The sequence below is a fragment of the Barbus barbus genome, assembly GCF_936440315.1.
Source record: "Barbus barbus genome assembly, chromosome: 2".
In the NCBI taxonomy this organism is placed as follows: Eukaryota; Metazoa; Chordata; class Actinopteri; order Cypriniformes; family Cyprinidae; genus Barbus; species Barbus barbus.
This window is the reverse complement of record NC_136730.1, coordinates 14,189,711-14,209,179: the sequence shown is the minus strand read 5'-3', so window position 1 is coordinate 14,209,179 and position 19,469 is coordinate 14,189,711. Positions and strand designations below refer to the sequence as shown.

The following is a 19,469-nucleotide window of genomic DNA, read 5'->3' as shown; positions in this document are numbered from 1 at the left end:
TAAATTTATTTAAAATGCAGCTAAAATAAACTGTTTACCACTTACCTAAAAAAAATGTATCATTTTTTTTTCAGTGTGATATGCATAAGCTTCAATTACTTTCAATAAGTCAGGTCACCTTTATTTATATAGCGCTTTTAACATTACAGATTGTATCAAAGCAGCTTTACAGTATCATATAGGAAAATAGTGAAAAATAAATATAAATTATTATAATAAAATAACATCGCTAAAGGAATAGTATGATAAAATACTTACAAGTGTATACTAACCATGTCCATGAGGAAGAAAAGCCTTTGTGAAGAGTAGATTGCACTGTTTTTAAGTCACATTTCTGTTGTTTTGTGTAAAAGATGTAGCCTATTATATTATGATGAGTACCTTCAGTGGCTGTGCGTTAATATACATGCTCTAATTCAACAATATGCTGGGTTATACTGTTCAAAAACATTAGCTAGACAAAACTAAGACATCTGCGGAAATTAAATAAGAATGTACTTCAGTTTGTGTCTAAAGAAAAAATGTCCATAAAAACCATCAAGCCAATTAATGGCAATTAGATTATCTAGACTGAACATGTTTAGCGTAATAAATTAAAAAAATTATCTGATAGGTTCCACACAGTGGGCCGTAACCAAGTCTCTTTATGCGTCTTACTAGATTTACAATTTATACTGTGAAAACAAGTGTAACATACCCTGAACAACAGGAACTGCACTGAACAAACACAAAGCTTTGTTATAGAACAAAAGGACAGGGTCGCTGCCAAGGTGTCTGATAGTGCTGTTTAAATATTTGTTGACCTCAACTGATCAAGAAAGACTGCACATTTCTGTTCAGCTCCAACCATATCCTATTTTTACTAAAAGCACCACTGCAATAATAAAATTAAGAACTGTACAGGACAGGTACACGTGCAAACACTTAACAGTAAAAGCTGTGATTGTACAAATCCTATGCAATCTACAATATTGTAGTTTACTTGTTTAAGTTCAAGTTTACTTGAAATAAAACACTTTAATATATTAGGTGGGTTTTTAAGAATGAGTGGTTAATTAATTTTATCTAATGAATGAATTAATAAATATTCCTTGAGACTAGCATCCTCCTCCAGAGGGCGCGTGAGGGCTCAGATGGATTCACTGACCCGCATTCAATTTTTTGGGGTACGTTTGAACACTAAAATATAAAATATTTAATCAGTTAATCCCAACTCTTAATACTTGACATAAAAATATAACCCATAAATCTATATGAAATCACATATAAAAATATCCAGTCAATCATGCGGTAATCAGACTGATCTGGGATTGGTCAGTTCTGACCACCGCTGTAAAAAGTTACAGGCACCACGCACATATCAAACCTACTCTCTACTTCCTTCTTGGAGGTTTGTGCAATAGTTTACACCTGATTAATAACACCAGAGAAACATTAGTATCCATCGACTTGCACATAAAATCAAGAATGATCGCAATAGGATAAGTATTCAGAAGTTTCTTTCCAGTCCAATAAGAGAATAATACTCAACCTACTAACGTTACTCAATAATATTTCTACGGTAATGACTAACGAGAGACGTTGATCTTTATTACTTGCAAAGTGCCACCAGAAAAACAGACCTTCTCAGCTCGTAGCTAAAGCTGTATGTCTTCTTATTATGCTATACTTTACAATTATATTAAGAATTGATCAATATTTAAAATAACATGATTCGCTCCTGGCTCACCTCAACCTTGAATGCGTTGTTGTGCAGTTAACGTTAGCTCAGTTGAAGTAACATTGACTTTAAGTAGGATAACTTGATGGTTATTCACAGAAACCCTTTTTCACTTCCACTGCTTGTCAAGAAATGTAATTAATGTGAACGGGAAAACTGTTCTGTGTACCCAAGATGAGCTTTAACCCACTTTCCTACATAGTGCTGTAGCAATTACACAGACTCTCTTTCTGTTTTTCCTCAAAGGCAATGTTGAAGGCTGTAACCAGGTGCCTTTGCTCAAATCCTGTTGCTGGCAGAAGAATGATGTCCCATCACATACCACAGAATTTGTCTGGAAAAGTTGCTATAGTAACTGCATCCACAGATGGGTATGATGCTTTATTTCCATTCTTGTCCAACTGTTCTTTGGTTTCATATCTTTGAAACAAAAAGGTGTGTAGCTGTCACACAGCACTAAACACACTGTCTCTATCACTACTAAAACATATGCAAATATAAATGAATGTAAACATGCTGACAGACCCTTGTACTCACTGATCTTCTCAGGATTGGGCTTGCAGCTGCTGAGGCTTTGGGTCAGAGGGGAGCACATGTGGTTGTGAGCAGTCGATGTCAGGCCAATGTTGACAAGGCTGTGTCACTCTTGCGCAGCAAAGATATAAAAGTAATAGGTACCACATGCAATGAGGGGAAATCAGAAGATAGAGACAAGCTCATTAACACAGTGAGGAGTTTCTCCATCACTCTTTTTTGTCAATATTTAGTAAACATTTTGGGAATCATACTAAGGAATGTATACAAATATTATGAGCAACCCAAATGTCTGTGCAAACTTGCTTATGTATAATATATTTTGTGAAGAACTTATGTAAAATGCTGTTATTTTACTTTGTTGTTGCAGACAATTGAACAGTGTGGTGGTGTGGACATACTGGTGTCTAATGCAGCGGTGAACCCGGTTTTTTTTTGGGAACATATTAGAATCCACAGATGAAGTCTGGGACAAAGTATGACAAAGATACTAGCCTTAATGAACGTTTTTCTATTGGGTACCGACATTCGCTATATGTCTATTCTGTTTGCATTACAGATACTTGGAGTGAATGTGAAGGCTTCTTTCCTTCTAACCAAACTGGTTGTGCCTCACATGGAGAAAAGAGGGTGAGAGACAAGTCAAAGAGGGGGGGGGGGGGGGGGGGGGGGTGTATTTTATATTATATATGTGACCCTGGAGCACAAAACCAGTCACTGGGGTATATTTGTAGAAATAGCCAAAAATACATTGTATGGGTCAAAATTATTGATTTTTCTTTTATGCCAAAAATCATTTGGACATTAAGTCAAGATCATGTTCCATGAAGATATTTTGTACATTTCCTACTGTAAGTATATCAAAACTTAATTTTTGATTAGTAATATGCATTGCTAAGAACTTCATTTGGACAACTTTAAAGGCAATTTTCTCAATATTTAGATTTTTTGCACCCTCAGATTCCAGATTTTCAAATAGTTGTATCTCGGCCAAATATTGTCTAGTATTTATTCAGCTTTCAGATTATGTATAAATATCAATTTTGAAAAATTAACACTTATGACTGGTTTTGTGGTGCAAGGTCACATATATATATATTTTTTAAATAAACTTCCTATCTGAGCCTAAGGACCTTTTCATTTTCAGTTGTGATTGTGTCTTCAGTCGCAGGGTACCAGCCAATGCAAGTGTGGGGTTTACTTGCTCTTATATAAAGTTTAATCATGCAACACACCAACTGATAGCACTAAAGTGGTTTCTTTAATTGGGTTTAACTTTATCGGCTGTTTTTCATTCAGCAGTTGAGAGGTCACCTCGCTGTCACTCTTTGACTCCTAGGGTCTGGGCCGCTATAGTGTGAGTAAGACGGCCCTGCTGGGTTTAACTCGAGCGCTCGCTCCTGATCTCGCCCACAGTAACATCCGGATCAACTGTGTCGCTCCTGGCATCATCAAAACATTTTTGACAGCATTCATTTTCAGAGCTTTTTGGAAACTCGTCTTTGTCCAATTTTAATTTGTAACATCAATTATAGTCTTTACAAGGTTTACCTGCATAACCCTTTGCTTCTGTTCTTTTGTAGCTATGGGAAAATGAGGGAGTGCTAGAAGAGTTCTTGAAACAGACTAGCATTAAAAGGTTTGTACAATTGCTGTCAACACAATAAATGAAATTGTTTTTAAACTAATAGTACCATGGAGCTTGAATAATCGTACCTAGGAGCTTGAATAATCATACCTAGAATTGCATTAGCAAGAGTAGGAAACTGAATTGTGCCACTAGCATCATGCATAACAAAAAATGACATTATGCACCACTGTTTTTTTTAAATAGCTAAAGTGCATGATTTCATGATTATTAATGGGGAGAAATAATACCATTACCTGTAAGGTAACATTGGAGTAATTGTATACAAGCTATTCCTTCATTTTCATAAGCTTTCATTTGTTGCTTTCTGGTGCAGGAAACCTAATTCTTATGTCTTTATCTCTTAGACTCGGAGAGCCAAAGGATATAGGTGGTGTGATTGCCTTCCTGTGCTCAGATGAAGCCTCATACATCACCGGAGAGACCATCACTGTAACCGGAGGCATGAACAGCAGACTGTAAGAGCGGCATGGAGGCAGTAACAGTAATCATGTACTTGTACATCAGATAGAAACCTTCTAATTCAGTGACCCAACACAGTTGTAACAGCTGTTGTGTTAACATTCATAACACATTTACAAATGTTTAATTATAATAAAATAATTTTTTGCAGATTTGATCACATTCATTACATTTTTGATGTATAGTTTCCCACATCTTTCAACCAGTGAATTATTATTTTTAGATTTTAAAGATACAAATGTTTACACTAATTTTAGCTCATCTTAAAAAGGAAATAGAAGTGGAAACTTACATGACTTAAGATGCCTTTTCCTGATATTTTCAAGTTTTCTCTGAAGGAGAGCACCTTATTCAGAACGATAATTTTCCCTCAAAAAGAGCAAATGCATATAGCAGTAAACATAATTCTTTATTTAAATATTACATAAAACAACAACATAATACTACATGACAGATAAATAAAGTGAAAATAAATGATCATAATTATTAATGCGCACTTCCTAAAAGCAGGTAGGTTTCCTTGGTTGCAAATGTACTAAATGACAAGGAGCTTGTTATTTTTAATAAAATCTAAGACTTATGACTAATACATGTATTATCTATAACCTCAAACACTGCAGCATCAAAGTCTTTTAAGCAAGAATGACGTTCCAAAAGTGCATCAATGTCTGCTTCCAGGAGACAATGTGGAACAAAACACAGGATTCCAAAACTCCCGCAGTGTGGGCACATACGTACCATTCTTTGTTTTGCAATACTGCTGACTGAATACCTGACAGGAAATTTAAAGAAAAAGTCAGATTGAAAACAAACACAGTTCAGGCACATACTGTATTAAACCTAACGCTAGAATCAAGAATTTGGATATTTTATATATATATATATATATATATATATATATATATATATATATATATATATATATATATATATATATATATATATATATATATATATATATATATATAGGTAAATGATCATTTATAATAAGCAATCAATTAATGCAATAATCTTGTGCAATGTCAATTTTATGCAATATGGATTATGCTGTTCTAACAGAACATACATGATTTGTTTTAAACACTATATATAGGCCCACATACACACAGCAAAATTTAAAGCGCATTAACATGCATAAGTGAATCCCCTAAATTTTGTGCTGTGATATTAGTTTGGCTATAAAGTTATATTAGTGACTGGAGACATTTATAATACATAAACATCTCTCTGTAATCTACCGCAGGGCTGGTGAAAGGTGTAGAGACAGATTTGTAAAAAGAAAGCCACGTACCTCCTTCTCTGTGATTTGCTAGCACCACTCCTGGAGAACAGAGACACACATTGCAGACTCGCTTTCAGTGACAGCGAATCACTGCATTAATAACTACTTGCTCAGTTTAGTCCTGAACGACACTACATGGACATAAGCATAACTACCAAAGTACTCTGTGAGTACAGAACACAAGTAGAGTACCAACTATATTTAGCTAGTGTGTATGTGGCCACAAGAACCTGCTGTAAATACTGTGCAAACACTCTCGAGAAGCTCTACAGGCTGAATTAGATCTCCACTCTAGTCACTGGCTCTACATCGTGTAACACTTTTGTTTGGTTGTCTGAATCATGTAGATGCAGTTACAAACCATTCTCTTGACACTGTCTGTTCTCTCATCATCAGAATCGCCAATGATATCATCTGATGAATTAACTGAGGGAGTCGGGGTATCTAACAAACAAACAAACAAAAAAAAGCGAAAGTTACACCTCTGGCATATAAAAGCCCAAAATTTTTTTTAATTTTTTTTTTAACTTACCTGGACTACGGACTGGAAGATGCAGGACAAGGGGAATACTTGGAGAGCAAGTAGAAGTTCTTAAGGAACAAGAAATTCAGATACAAATGAAGCTTAACAAAAACTTAATTATAATAATGATTACAAATGAATTATAATATTAAAATAAATTGAAGGCATGTTCTTACGGTCTATTGACTGATAAAGTCATGCGTTTCTCCGGAGTTGGCGTTGAACTCAAATCAGTAAATTTCCTCTTACGCATTACAGAGTCACGGTTTACCACACTGTCTTTCGAAGCAGGCTGGCATGGAGACTTTGTGTTTTCCTTCTCATCAGAAGATAAATGATTCGGACACACAGGAAGATCGTTGTCGTTTAATCTGGGAATGACAACTCTCAGCTGGCGCTTCATGCAGGAAATGAGGAGAGCACTCATTTCTGCTTCTTGCTGTGACTTGATGTCCTCAGAGCTTCTCCTAGTGGAATATTTCCTTCTATCATCTTGCCCTCTTTTTCCATTTCTGTTCTTAATTTCAGTCTTTTTGGGTAGTTTGTTTGCTCTCTCACTACTCCCCTTCCTACTGTCTATTTCTTTGCTGCCCTCCTCCTCCTCTTCTACCTCACTGCCAGATGACTGACTGATCACTGTGACCAACATATTCCCCACAAAATACTCCTTTTCTAGATCCTTCTCCAAAATCTCTTTATTAGAACATGATCTTTGTTTGCTTCTGGTATTTCTGGATAACTCACAAGCTGTTTCGACTCCTTGTCCTGAACTTGCTACCTTCTCGTTGTTTTTTTGGAGAATGTCACTGGAAATAGACCCAATCACAGGTGCGACCAGTGACTGGGTTTCCTTCGCTGTTCTGCGAGTGGTTCTGGTCGTTGACGGCGCAGGATTTGTGACCCTGTTGGATAAGCGAGTGGATTCTGACTGGATGGTCTGCTGCACTCTACCCGAAAGAGGGAGGGAAAGGGAAGAGAGGATCGCATCACCAGTAGATGACAGAAGAGACGCTGAAACAGAGAGAAGAAAAAAAAAAAGAAAAAAAAGAGGATGACAAGACATGACAAAGGGCATAAAATTACTTGATCATTTCATCTCCCAGACTTACATGAGCCGAGGTGCCCGAGGCATCTTTCATGCTGCAGCAGAGTCCTGAGGAGCTGGGGCTGCGATGCAGAGCGCGCACACTCCTCCAGAACAGCAGGGGCACCACTGAGCCACGAGACTGTCTAAATAAGACATCATAATACAAAATGGTAAGCACTGAGCATAAATAAAACATTGGTCCTGTCCCAAATGGTAGCATTAGCACTAGCAATCAGTATTTGACCAAGCAGGGCACTAGTCAGCAAGTGCACACCTGAATACTTTAATCAGGCAATTCACTTTTTTTTTACTTTGGCATTTATAAGCAAATGTTGTGTGTAAAGGACCATACTTGGAACTCACACTTGAAAATCCTTTTTATTGAACATTAATTACATGATACAAAAAGAATTACAACATTTTTAAAAAGAAGTTCCCATATAACATTGTTTTAATATTCAGGCAGTGTGCAAGAAAGTGTTTCCTTCTTCCTAAATATTTTAGACAATTTTACTAACAATAAAGGGTTAAAATGTACAATTAAAAAAAAAAAAAAAAAGAATAAAATAATATTATTAATCACATGTACTTTTTTTCTCCGAAGCACCAAAGGTTGTTTTCATGACATGAACAGAAGCTTAAATTACAAAAACAAACAAAAACAAAAAAATTCTTACAGCAATGAAAAAAACATCTGATATTCTTAACTAAAAAGGATTTTGTTCTGAACTTTATTATGAATTATACCTGAGCAAGATCTGGAACAGGTAATATTTTCTCCAGTCGAATTAGAAACTCCCACAATAGCTTTTCTAGACTGGCCACATAGTTTCCTCCATAGTGAAGATGGAATTCCTCCTGGAGTCAAAGATAAAACCATGTCAGTCGACAAGAATAAAGGTTTGCATTATTTGATGATTTTTAGGCATTTACCAAACAGTGACAGATCATTTAGTCATTGCCTTCATATCGAAGATATTTATTAGAAATTATAAAAAAACTAAGTCTACAAATGAAAATAGTTTTAAAGCACTCTCATGAAAATATATCAGGTGGGAGATGTACGCAAGGATTTATTTTTTTTTTAACCTTGAAGAACTGTTTTCTGGCTGCTGAATTCTTCAGGAGAGAGTTCACCAGGGTCTGGAAGTTGCGTTTAGCTTCTTCCACCTTTTGATCCTTCCTCTGAGGATAAAAGATGGTACAGTCCTTGTTGGTGCATGTAACTCTTGTGAAATTATATGCAAGAACACTTAACTTCTAAAGAAGCTAGAATAAAACTAGCAAAACATGATGAGAAAAACAAGACTCGGCACCAGTGTCAGGGCCAAACTCACCTTTCCGACGGGAACGGAGGAATCTTGCAGCTTGTGCAGCTCCTGGAGGATAAGCTGAGCATCGGGAGGATCTGACTGACGAAGCTCTTCCAAGATCATCTTAGGGTGATCAGATAAAAAGCAAAGAAATGTCTTTACCATTTATACATTATATAAAAAAAAAAAAAAGTTTAAAAATCTTAGAAAACAACAATTTCAATATATGATCAAAGGCTACTTAAAGTGTGGCAGCATAAAAAAAAAATACTGCTGTTGGTTAATTTTATATATATATATATATATGTGCGTGTGAGGTAGTACTTCTCAGTAATCTCACCAGTGCCCGCAAACCCATTGTCAGCCTGGCCTGATGTCTGTAATGGAGCAGCCCAGGTACGGTCTCACAGAGTGATGTTATGGTCTCCTCCAGTTTCCCATAATGCACTGCATCCCTCTGCAGCATCACCTTCCACATGGCTGCGGACATCAGGCGTAAAGGTGGAGCGACAAGCTGCAGAGCTGACAGGGGTAGAGGTGCATCTGTTGGGAGGGGGGTGAAAAAAGATCTGAGAATTATAACAAGCAAACTGTACTGAAACTCAGTATTATTATTCATTATCATCACAACAACATATATATATATATATGTGTGTGTGTACAGAGAGAAATAAGGGCATTTTTAATATGGTTTTATATTTCGGCATTTCAATGCTTAAAATGTCAAGTTAACTACCCATTCAGACATGAACTCTGGATATTTACAGCTCTGATATGATATTTAGACGTGCGTTGCGCAGTAAACACCTCAACTGGAATAAATCTGCACAGAAAATCCCTCACATCTAAAGACGATCCAATAACTCTCGTTTTAATATTCATTTATTACAAGCCACACTGCACAGACCCACCTTCATTCATAATGTTAGTCGCTGTTTTCATTGTCCTGTCCATCCAGAAAATAAACAACTCTGGGGGTTTGGAAATGGCGTAACTTACTTGATTCCTAAACTTAAAAACAAAATCTCTTACACGCCTCAAACCAGGAGTCATCAACAACATTCAATTGAACAACACGATGTGCTAATACTGAAACTTTCTGTCCTTTGATCTACATTTACAACAAATACGCTACATTTATAAAAACAACTGATGATTAATAAGGGCGTAATGATGGTCGCGGCAGGAATACACTTCTCGCGCCAAAATGACGAAATACTGTTTCCGGTGTGAAGTACAAAGACGAGAGTTTTTAAAATTTATTTTAAACTTAGTGGGCACAATAGTTTATAAGCAGCTGTCTTTTATTTGAATGCTACTACTAATCTGGAAAGCATGCCATACTTTATTCGTTTTAAACTAAAGTTATACCCTTGTTTCTTTGCTTTTTTGATATTACGTTTAGTTGGGGAAGTTGTTTTGAGTTTCAAAATAAAAGTCTTCATACTTCCAGTACTGTAGAATCCAGATGAAAATTAAGCAGATGCTTCCAACGCATTCCATAATAATTTCAACTAATAAATAAAATCTGTCTATCTATCTATCTATCTGTCTGTCTATCTATCTATCTATCTATCTATCTATCTATCTATCTATCTATCTATCTATCTATCTATCTATCTATCTATCTATCTATCTATCTATCTATCTATCTATCTATCTATTCATTTGTATTTGTTTTGTAAAGAAAAAAAATAGGATGCACAGACACATTAAAGCAATGGGTTGAACACAGTCTCCCTGCTTACATCATTCAAAGCTGGGCTCTGATTGTAGTATACAATCAGAGATGAGACCTTGCCCAATGACACAAGCTCGGGCTAAATCATCCTGCAAAGTCAAAGTCCACTTGGCTAGCATCACAACACATTATTGTCAAAAAGATATTCTCCACCAGCTGTGACTCAGTATCACCAATTTACCTCTGAACAGTCAAACAGAGTCAGAAAAGACTGTAAACAACTGACACTTAGGTGACAGGCAAAAGACCTCAACCGCAGATCATAATGGAAACAACAGCCTCCCTGTTCAAGTAAGTTCAGTAACATTAATTTGTTGCTGTTTAATACTTTTATTTACAATATCTATTCATCTTTAGAAGTATGCTTTGAGTAGGAAGCTGTAAGAAGTTATTAGTAAATATATACAAAAATACATACTGACATATTTAGTTTAAATGGTTTTATCAGTGTTTGTCCTTAGCTTTAACATTGGACTTTAACTGTTGGTCTCTCACAATACATTTGTTTCACTCCATTAACAGCGCTTTAGATAAGACAGAGAGTCTGATTACAGCCATGTGCTCTCTGTGCTTGTCCCACTTTAAAAGCAGTCATTGATTATTCTAGGAAAAATGACATTTTTGTCATTATTAACCTCCATGGATCTCTTCCATGGAACACGAAACAAGAATCATATCGGTCGCTCTTATCCATGCAGTTCTAAAAAATGGGTAGGCCTACTGTTGTTTTCAAACTTCAAAAGGGACACAAAAACACCAAAGTATTATAAAAGATATTGCATAGCTTTGTGTAAGTAATAATCCTATGATCTTTTAGTGATAATCTTTGCTTTTAGTGAGCTGTGATCAGATCAGTAAGTTAGTCAAACTTGACAATTAGATCAGTCTGATTTGTCAGCAAATTATTCAGACAAACTTTGTGAACTGGATGATTCAATGATAAAATATTTTTTCACAAATGAGGCATACAACATGAGGGTGAGTAAATAATCAAGAATTTGAGCATCATCGTGCTAACTGTTCCTTTAAGTGGAGTTCCTTTTCTACACTGACTCTTGACAAAACAACAATTTTTTGTACTGTTAGTCTATTTTTCTTTCCCATTTTGCCTCCCCCTCATTACCCATCGCTCTTTCTCTCAGGTCAGTGTCTCGGCGGGTATGGTCGCCCCCTCAGCGTCCATTCAGAGTGTGTTCCTGGAACAGAGAGGTCAAAAAAGGAGTCACTGCTGGAACTCTAGAGGAGCTCAAAGAGAAGGTAGGAAATTATTATCTTTTAGATATAGATACATTGCTAAATAATCTCGCCTCTTGGGGCTTGCAGTGGTATTATCTGTGGGTAGTGCCCCTACCCTACGTTAAAGCTCAACCAATTTTCTAGACATCCGACAATGTCCAGTCATTTATCATAAAAATTGTTGTACATTTGAACATTGTGGGGCATTTTATACTGTGATTTTTACCTCAGGCAGCCCAGGCTCTCTTTATATCTGCTGTGCTGACTTTGGTGTGTGAAGAGGATGGGACAGAGGTGGACTCAGAAGAGTTCCTCTTAGCTCTGCCAGACAACACTGTTTTCATGGCCCTGACAGCCGGAGAGACCTGGAAACCTCATCCTGTATGTATTTTTGTTTATTTCAGGTTTTTCATCTTGTATTTGTTTTTGCCAGTTATCTGATTGTCTTCATCAACATTATAAAGGTGGTAAAATGTGTCACATTTATACTTCCCATCTCATCAAGAAGCTAAAATCCCAGTGAAATATTTAGCATTAACAGAACTTTCTTAATGATTCATTCACTTATGAATATTGTGTCATTAGTATCGTTCAGTTCCTTATCTTAACTTCATCTATCCCTCCTAGTTACGTCAAAGGGCTGGAAACAAACCAGGTGAGAGTAAACCAAGGACAGGAAAAGACATTGCTCAGATCACCTTTGATCTTTACCGTACGCACCCCAAAGACGTCTTCGGCTCCCTAAATGTGAAAGCCACATTCCAAGGGCTCTACTCTGTCAGTGCAGATTTTCAATGCTTGGGGCCAAAGAAAGTGCTGAGGTAAACAGACTACAGATAGGAACTCTAAGCATTGTTATGGTTTGTTTGACTATTTATTTGTACAAAATAGCCCTTTTCAAGCCACTGAATTGTATCCTACACTTTTGTTGTCTTTCAGGGAGGCCCTCAGAGTCATGTCCACTCTACTCCATGCTGCTGGACAGTTATTGATCTCATCTGCTGCTGTAATTCGTCGTATTATCCGTGGGGCAGATCTTCTTCAAGCCCAGCATGGCAAACCTATTGAGTATTGGGAATAATAGAGTATATGGAATAACCAGAGAAATAGGACATGAATCCAAGATCACTAAAAATGTAACTGATGCAATGTTTTTTCGAAAATGTTTCCTAGATAGGTTTATATGGTAACACTAAGGTTCATTTGTACATTAATGCATTAGGTATTATGAATGAACAATTAATCTAGGCAAATGTTAATTTACACACCACACTTCAAATGTTTGGGTTCAATGTAATTTAATCCACTGATGGTAAAGATGAATTTCTAGCCATTTTTAGCAGCCATACTCTAGTCTCCAACATTACAAATCATTTTTAGAAATCATTCTAATATGCTGATTTGGTGCTCAAGAAATATTTCTTATTATTATCAATGTTAAAACTTTTGTGGGAATCATGAATAGAAAGTTCAAAAGAACAGTATTTATTTGTTAGTTGATACCTAATGCATTAAATTATGTTATTAGCTTTATTGTAAAGTTGTACTTTGCTGGTTTAATGGAAGATTGCTCCAGGAAAATGCTTGTTTCTATGAAAACTGCCCTTAAGGAGTGATTTAAAAAATATATATATTATTCTTAGACTAGGACTACCCAGTGTTACTTATTCTATGTGTTTGACCTTCTTTATTCAATATGTTTACGTGATACGACTACTGTATCATTTTAACTTTCTCATTTTGCAAGTAGCTTTGGATAAAAGCATCAGCTAAATGAATAAATGTACAAATGTAAATGTTATGTAAATATGAAATTGTCATAATAGTGAATGTTTAGAAAAAGAAAAATTAAATAAAATATAAAAAAATGTTTAAAGATCAATTTATTAAGTAAAACCTAATTGGTACTAAAAGCTTCAGCACAAAAAAGGACAGTCTCTCTAGTCAGCTTACTCAATGCATAGACTAGTAAACTCCATATTAACACTACTTAAGATTTTAATTAGTCTTCAAATGATAATAATAATAATAAAAAAAAAAAAAAAAATCACAAATATTTTGATTGGGGGGGGGGGGGATCAAGCACATAAATTATGTAGTATTATGTCAGCATAGTGTTTCCATCAAAGAAGCATATCTGTGTAGCACACTGGATCTAAAAGATTGCAGTTATGCTCATAACTTTAAATACAATTGACCTTTGTAAAAGCAAACATCTACATATCTAAGCTCGAAGTGCAACTTAAACATGAAAATGGCAACACACATGCATTCGCTCTGTTGAGTCACACCGAGAACCACAATGAATAGAACTCTGATAAAACAAGCTACAAAACAAAATACATCGTACAGTCATTCAGTGCCTTGCCATAAACAATTTTGTTTCAGTTACTTTAAGGTACATATTCTAATACTAAATATTTTTTATTCAAGTAAGATGCTTAGTTTTGGAGATACATATTGCATAACAATGTTGTGAGAGAGGTTCTACAAAGCCCTGGATCGTAGCATTAAATTGGGATGGAAACATCCAGAAAGGTTAAAGGAGAAAAAAAAGGTTTTATGTAACATCTTTGGCAGTGATGTGGAATTCAATTTCCACCTATCTGCACAGCTACAAATGCCATCGCAAACGGACTTTGCTTCTGAGGTCAGAGTTTACCCTCAGGCACAACTGGGGTACTTCCTCTAAACAGTTCATTCCATGTTGCTGCTTCGCCCCCTCCATCTCCGTTAATTAACGTAGAATCGCCCAAACTCAACCCAGAGCCCATGTTCTCAAATGAAAATCTCCCCCGTGAATATTTTCCGCCCCTTTTTTGCTGTTGTGTTATAACTGCGATGATGCGTTCCCTCTCCTCTGAGGTCATCCAGCGCATCTGATTGTGTTTGACATGATAACGCGTGTCTCCGTACCACTGGATGATCTCTGTCCGCGTCAGACCCGTCTTCTGCTGGAGTATCAGGTAGTCGTCGCTTGTGGGCCACTGGCAGCGCAGGAAGCTTTGCCGCAAAATTTCCAACTGTTCCCTCGTCTTCTTACGGAGTCGCACGTTCGGTTCTACCCGACCGCGGATGAATGACGGAGACGGAGAAGGAGAGGGAGAGATGTCCACAGAATGTTGTTGAACGGAAGCGCTGCCATCATCAAACTCACCTTCGTCGCTTACTTCCTCCTTAGTCTCATTTGATTGGTTGACTGGTCCCTCATCGTCAGCCAAATCCACATCAACCTCAAACCCCGTCTCTGTGTCATCAACCTCGTTGTTGTCGTAAGAATCAGCACTCGGTAGAACATCGTTCTCCAGCTCGTTCTGAGAGCTCTGCTGCAACAGCTGCAGTGACCGATTGCGCTTCGCGAGCTTAGCTAGCCAAGCCCTGCCGTTCTTGCGAAGCTGATAGCGGCTGTCAGCGAACCATTTGCGAATTTCACGCCGATTAAGCCCAGTCATTCTCTGGAGCCGCTGTACTTCGCCGTCAGATGGCCAAGACTTCTGTACAAAACTGCGGCGCAGGGCCATCAGCTGCGCTTTTGATTTTTTCCCCGGTAAGCAGTGTAGAGACTGTGAAAGCTCAGGGAGTTCGGGGTACGACATTGCAGCGTGTTGGTCGTACGATGAACGTCCAAATGAGTGGAGCAGCTGGACTCCAGCATTGTGAGGTGGTGGTAGGTTTCTACTGTCACTTTGGAATTGGGGATTAACTTGAGGAACTTGGGATGCGGGTGCCAGACCGTTTTTGTACACAACCTTAGTGCTGAGCAACTGCAGTATGCCGTTATTGGATTGGGAAGCATTATTCTGGCTAAAATGCAAGCGATTTTGGTCACTGGTGATGTGCTGAGGAACAGTCCGGCTGGGTTTAGGCGTCTGGTCTCTCTGATCTACATGGGCAACTGCTGCAGGTGGCGGTATAAAAACATGTTGAGGTCCCTCACGCCTTAAACTATCCTCCTCGTCGTTTATTTCCACACATTCCTCGACTACCGCTCTTTTCTGAATGTGCCACAGCTTGCGTCGTGTCTCTTGGATGTCGTCGTCCGCCCAGCTGATCCCGTAACGAACCCGCTGCATCATGAACCAGGCTTTAACTCGGTCCGGCGGTAACGCACACTTTCGAGCTAGAGCGCTCGCCTCCTGTGATGTGGGATATGGGAATGCATTAAACGCTTCTACCAGTTCTGACACGGCATCCAGCTCATGGACCTGCTCCGAGCGCACCCAGATAAGCTTTAACCCCTCGGATACCAGTGGAAGACAAACCAGGTTAGTCTGGTTGTGGGTCGATGTGCCAGAGGAGACTGACTGCCTCTTTTGGCAGGACTCCTTGGTCCCTGAAGAGCATGGTGACTTCTCCGGAGGTAACTCGGGGGATGAGCTCTGCGATTCTTCAGGAGCAGATGAGTCGTCCATCTTCTCTTCCTGTTCTTTGGGATCCACCGAGGATGAGGTCTCATTTGAGTCTTCATGAGTCTGAAGGGAAGCGGATTCCGTTCCCTCAGTGGTGACTGGCTGAAAGGGGTGAGATCAAGAAATATGAATATAAAATGCATCAGATGAGAAGTTCTCTCTTATTGGCTTACACAGTTACAATGGCACAAAAGGTCATCTGTTATTACTTTTCAATGCTAATAAAATCATCACAAAAATCGACTTTTAATGGAATACGAGTTTATGATAAATAATGAGTTCATGATAAATCATTTATTCACACACATTTTTATAATTTTTTTATTTATCTCCGTCTCTCTTGCAACATTTCATCTCTGATGACCAGCAACCTGTTACTCATATGACATCACAGCAATTATCAAATAACAATCCAATCACTTCCTGATGGACAATATCAAGTCCCACCCTACTTTCTTTTCCTCATATGAGAAGCCGTTTTACTCACATATGCATAACAATAGGGGGAAAAAGACTATTGCAATTTCCGTTTTATGACAACTTTAAAATTAGATAAAGGTACGTGAGGGTGTGCTATATTTTAATTATTGACACATCTAAAGGCCACTGCTAGGTCTGCAAGAGTAATCTGAATTCCCCATGGGAATTTCATGTGTGCTTTTATCATTTCAATTTTAGGAATAAGGCCTGATATTGTTACTTGAAAACATGTTCAAGTTACATAAATTATAATCACTCATACTTCAAACACTGCTGTGTGTGTAAGCTGCTAAAATAGAACTTTTATGTAGGCCTAAATATATATATATATATAAATATATTTAAAAAAACGTGAAAGTCTCTAAGTTTGCACAGCTCATTTCCTCATAAACTGTACTCAAACTAAATAAGTGCCATTCTAAAAACCAACTGGATATTTCTAAGAGAACACATGGCTTGAAACTGTGAAACTGCTAATTATATATATATATATATATATATATATATATATATATATATATATATAGCATTATTGATTGTTTTCAAACAGGTTTCCCTGCTCTGCCATTGGTCAGTCAAATAGCCCCTCCCCAAATGCACACCATTGATTGAGCAAATAACATTTTACCACAGTGTTTACACTTTTCAGTCTATGCATAGTAAGTCGTGATAGAAGGAATTTACATTTAAACACAAACTCCATTCAAAGCATCTCTAGTTGTTCACACAACTAACACAAACTCATGCACATCGATAAATACTGACAAAAGACAAAACTTTACTTACTTTATCTTTAGCAACGCTCTTTTCCAGGTCACCATTTAGGCAGGGTGTCTCCACATCACCCACACGCTCCTCCTCTGGGGTTTCACATCCCTCGCTCCTCACAGAGTCAGAAAGGCTGGTGACAGGGTGCGCGGCGTGCAGGTGCTGGCTGAGGCATTTAACGTCTTGCGCTTTATAACCACAAATCCGGCACTCGTAAGCGTCCTTTACCGTCATCTCCCCGGCAGCTCCTCCAGACTTTTCCGCTGGGTCTGGAGGTGAAGAGAGCGTACTTGTGCTCTCGAGCTGAGGAGCTGCGCACTGCTCCATGGCAACCTATGCACGACCGAGCCAAGACGCAACTCATACAAGCGAGCACAGAGGCTAGACAGCTAATTTTCTCTCGCAACAAAGTCGGTGTGCAATACCCTCAAGTATGCAACGAGTTTCATTTGAATAAAATAGTTGTATACGGAGTCAATCTGCTGGAATTGAAGGCTGAGTCCTAATGTATGGCCACACTGGTCTGAAAATGGAACAAAGGGGTGCTAGCCAGCGAGCTAACACAAGAGATTGTCGTGCTGGCTTCACACAGATGCATAAAAAGTAAAAATTGGCAGCTCAGATGCAACCCGGTTTATTTATTGTTTTTCTGATGTAGTTACTTGAGAAATAAGGCAATTAAAAGCGTCATTCCCTGCTGATCGCACTCGCCTTCGGGTCGCACACTAGCCCAGAAAGCTGTCACAGGTTTGGTTTGTCGCATCCTCCGAGTGTGAAGCTAGAGCGGCTTCAAAATAAAAGTGCATTGAGAGCCACTCTCTTTTCTGTTTCCAGACGTTTTTGCGAATGTAAAATATCTTTACATTAACAAAACACTAGTAACTGTATATACATACACATCTGCGCGCATACACACACACACACACACACAAATACTGAAGATGAATCAAGAACAGGCTATGTTTCTACTGTCGTATAAGACCAAACATTAAATTAATAAATAAATTAAATGTTTTCTTTTTGATTAGAGGTTAGTCCAGGATTTATAATTTGCTTCATATGAAAACAGATGATATGTGTAAGTATGACTGTACATGAGTATTTGAACAGTTGTCACAGTTTTCAAAATGGCATGCATTTTGATTTATTAAAGAGGGGCAATTCTCTCTCTCTCAGACAAAATTCTTAAGACAGTGACTAAGTTCATGCAACTGGCCTTAGTTCAGCAGATGTGAACAGAAGTAGGCTATTATTAAGTTTTACTGTCTTGATTCTGATTAAATTAATATTTTGTAGTTCAAATGTATTGTAATAATTAACCAAGACAAGGTTGTTACGTTACTTGAATTTTGTTTTCTTCCATTTACTATTCTTTGTTTGTATACAGCTAATTTAACTTATTAAAGACCATGTCTATGCGCAAATAAAATAAAGAAACAGCTAAATGATATTTAAGAATGGTTTTAATTACATTTTAATGAATGTTGCAACTGCCCCTGTGGACTGTTGCAACCGTCCCCTGTTGTGAGGTCAGTTGCAACATTTGACTTTGTCTATTCAAGTATAAATGGTGTGTATATAATCATATGTGCACGTGTTAAAGCAAAGTGGGTGAGTAGCTGACTGATGTTGCTTTATTGTATTAAAATTCTGGCTTTCTAATGCAAACAGTCTCTGAAAAACTAAAGGGAATGCAAAAAGTGTTGCAACCGTCCACACTCTCCCTATACGACAATATTTTGCTGAGATACAAATACTTGAATATCTGGGATCTGAGGGTGCAAATAAATCAAAATATTGCATTTAAAATTGTCCAAATAAAGTTCAATGCATGTTACTAATCAAAAATTAAGTTTTGATATATTTACAGTATATTTTCATGGAACATGATCTTCACTTAATATCCTAATGATTTTTGGCATAGGAGAGAAATTTATAATTTTGACCCATACAGTGTATTTTTGGCTATTGCTACCAATATACCCCAGCGACTTATGACTGGTTTTGTGGTCCAGGGTCACGAATGTAGTTCAATTAGTACTGGTTTAGCAAGTACATCAAAGCAGAACAAAAATGAGAAAACTTGCTGAGAACTTGAAGGAAGATTAGGAGTTGATGATAAGTAGCATACTGTTACATTCAAGTAAAAAAAATTAATTTAATATTCATTTAATTTTATCACAGCCTTATGTCTCACATGGGCTGAAGAGGATTAATAAAGTAGTTATTTTATATAACTTTGTTAATGATAATCTATACTGATAAG

At 37.4% G+C, this 19,469-nt stretch overlaps 4 protein-coding genes across 5 annotated transcripts; 2 read left to right on the top strand and 2 right to left on the bottom strand.

Annotated features, from left to right (window-relative positions):
• Positions 1-1,401: 1,401 nt before the first annotated feature.
• dhrs4 (dehydrogenase/reductase (SDR family) member 4) lies at positions 1,402-4,430 on the top strand. The gene is given in 9 exon segments (XM_079435057.1): positions 1,402-2,091; positions 2,270-2,447; positions 2,625-2,684; positions 2,686-2,730; positions 2,814-2,884; positions 3,420-3,426; positions 3,594-3,752; positions 3,838-3,893; positions 4,250-4,430. Coding segments are annotated over 9 exon segments (813 nt in total). The 5' UTR covers positions 1,402-1,969; the 3' UTR covers positions 4,365-4,430.
• A 325-nt stretch (positions 4,431-4,755) lies between these two features.
• tinf2 (TERF1 (TRF1)-interacting nuclear factor 2) lies at positions 4,756-9,795 on the bottom strand. Of its 2 annotated transcripts, XM_079442763.1 has the most exons (11): positions 9,481-9,795; positions 8,910-9,112; positions 8,594-8,692; positions 8,346-8,441; positions 8,004-8,114; positions 7,279-7,399; positions 6,346-7,180; positions 6,179-6,237; positions 6,008-6,090; positions 5,656-5,685; positions 4,756-5,136 (listed from the first exon to the last, which is right to left on the bottom strand). In XM_079442763.1, exons 1-10 carry the CDS (start codon positions 9,629-9,631, stop codon positions 5,674-5,676), a joined length of 1,770 nt encoding a protein of 589 aa, XP_079298889.1. In that variant the 5' UTR covers positions 9,632-9,795; the 3' UTR covers positions 4,756-5,136; positions 5,656-5,673. The 2 variants fall into 2 exon arrangements, with proteins under 2 accessions (XP_079298889.1, XP_079298888.1); XM_079442762.1 differs by lacking the exon at positions 5,656-5,685.
• A 680-nt stretch (positions 9,796-10,475) lies between these two features.
• Positions 10,476-13,383, top strand: cideb (cell death inducing DFFA like effector b). The gene is made up of 5 exons (XM_079442979.1): positions 10,476-10,601; positions 11,453-11,567; positions 11,778-11,927; positions 12,174-12,367; positions 12,486-13,383. Exons 1-5 carry the CDS (start codon positions 10,576-10,578, stop codon positions 12,625-12,627), a joined length of 627 nt encoding a protein of 208 aa, XP_079299105.1. The 5' UTR covers positions 10,476-10,575; the 3' UTR covers positions 12,628-13,383.
• Positions 13,384-13,411: 28 nt separating this feature from the next.
• On the bottom strand, positions 13,412-17,977 carry homezb (homeobox and leucine zipper encoding b). Its single transcript, XM_079442664.1, has 2 exons — positions 17,222-17,977; positions 13,412-16,057 (listed from the first exon to the last, which is right to left on the bottom strand). Exons 1-2 carry the CDS (start codon positions 17,528-17,530, stop codon positions 14,198-14,200), a joined length of 2,169 nt encoding a protein of 722 aa, XP_079298790.1. The 5' UTR covers positions 17,531-17,977; the 3' UTR covers positions 13,412-14,197.
• Between the last annotated feature and the right edge of the window lie 1,492 nt (positions 17,978-19,469).

Excerpts from the sequence above, each read along its gene's own strand:
- cideb (XM_079442979.1), top strand. The coding sequence starts at position 10,576 with ATGGAAACAACAGCCTCCCTGTTCAA. Across the intron at positions 11,928-12,173 it reads AGACCTGGAAACCTCATCCT|TTACGTCAAAGGGCTGGAAA; the intron begins GTATGTATTTTT and ends TATCCCTCCTAG. Across the intron at positions 12,368-12,485 it reads GGGCCAAAGAAAGTGCTGAG|GGAGGCCCTCAGAGTCATGT; the intron begins GTAAACAGACTA and ends GTTGTCTTTCAG.
- homezb (XM_079442664.1), bottom strand. The coding sequence starts at position 17,530 with ATGGAGCAGTGCGCAGCTCCTCAGCTCGAGAGCACAAGTACGCTCTCT. Across the intron at positions 16,058-17,221 it reads AGAGCGTTGCTAAAGATAAA|CCAGTCACCACTGAGGGAAC; the intron begins GTAAGTAAAGTT and ends CACCCCTTTCAG.
- tinf2 (XM_079442762.1), bottom strand. The coding sequence starts at position 9,631 with ATGTTGTTGATGACTCCTGGTTTGAGGCGTGTAAGAGATTTTGTTTTT. Across the intron at positions 8,693-8,909 it reads CAATGGGTTTGCGGGCACTG|ATGATCTTGGAAGAGCTTCG; the intron begins GTGAGATTACTG and ends GATCACCCTAAG. Across the intron at positions 6,238-6,345 it reads ACTTTATCAGTCAATAGACC|AACTTCTACTTGCTCTCCAA; the intron begins GTAAGAACATGC and ends TTGTTCCTTAAG.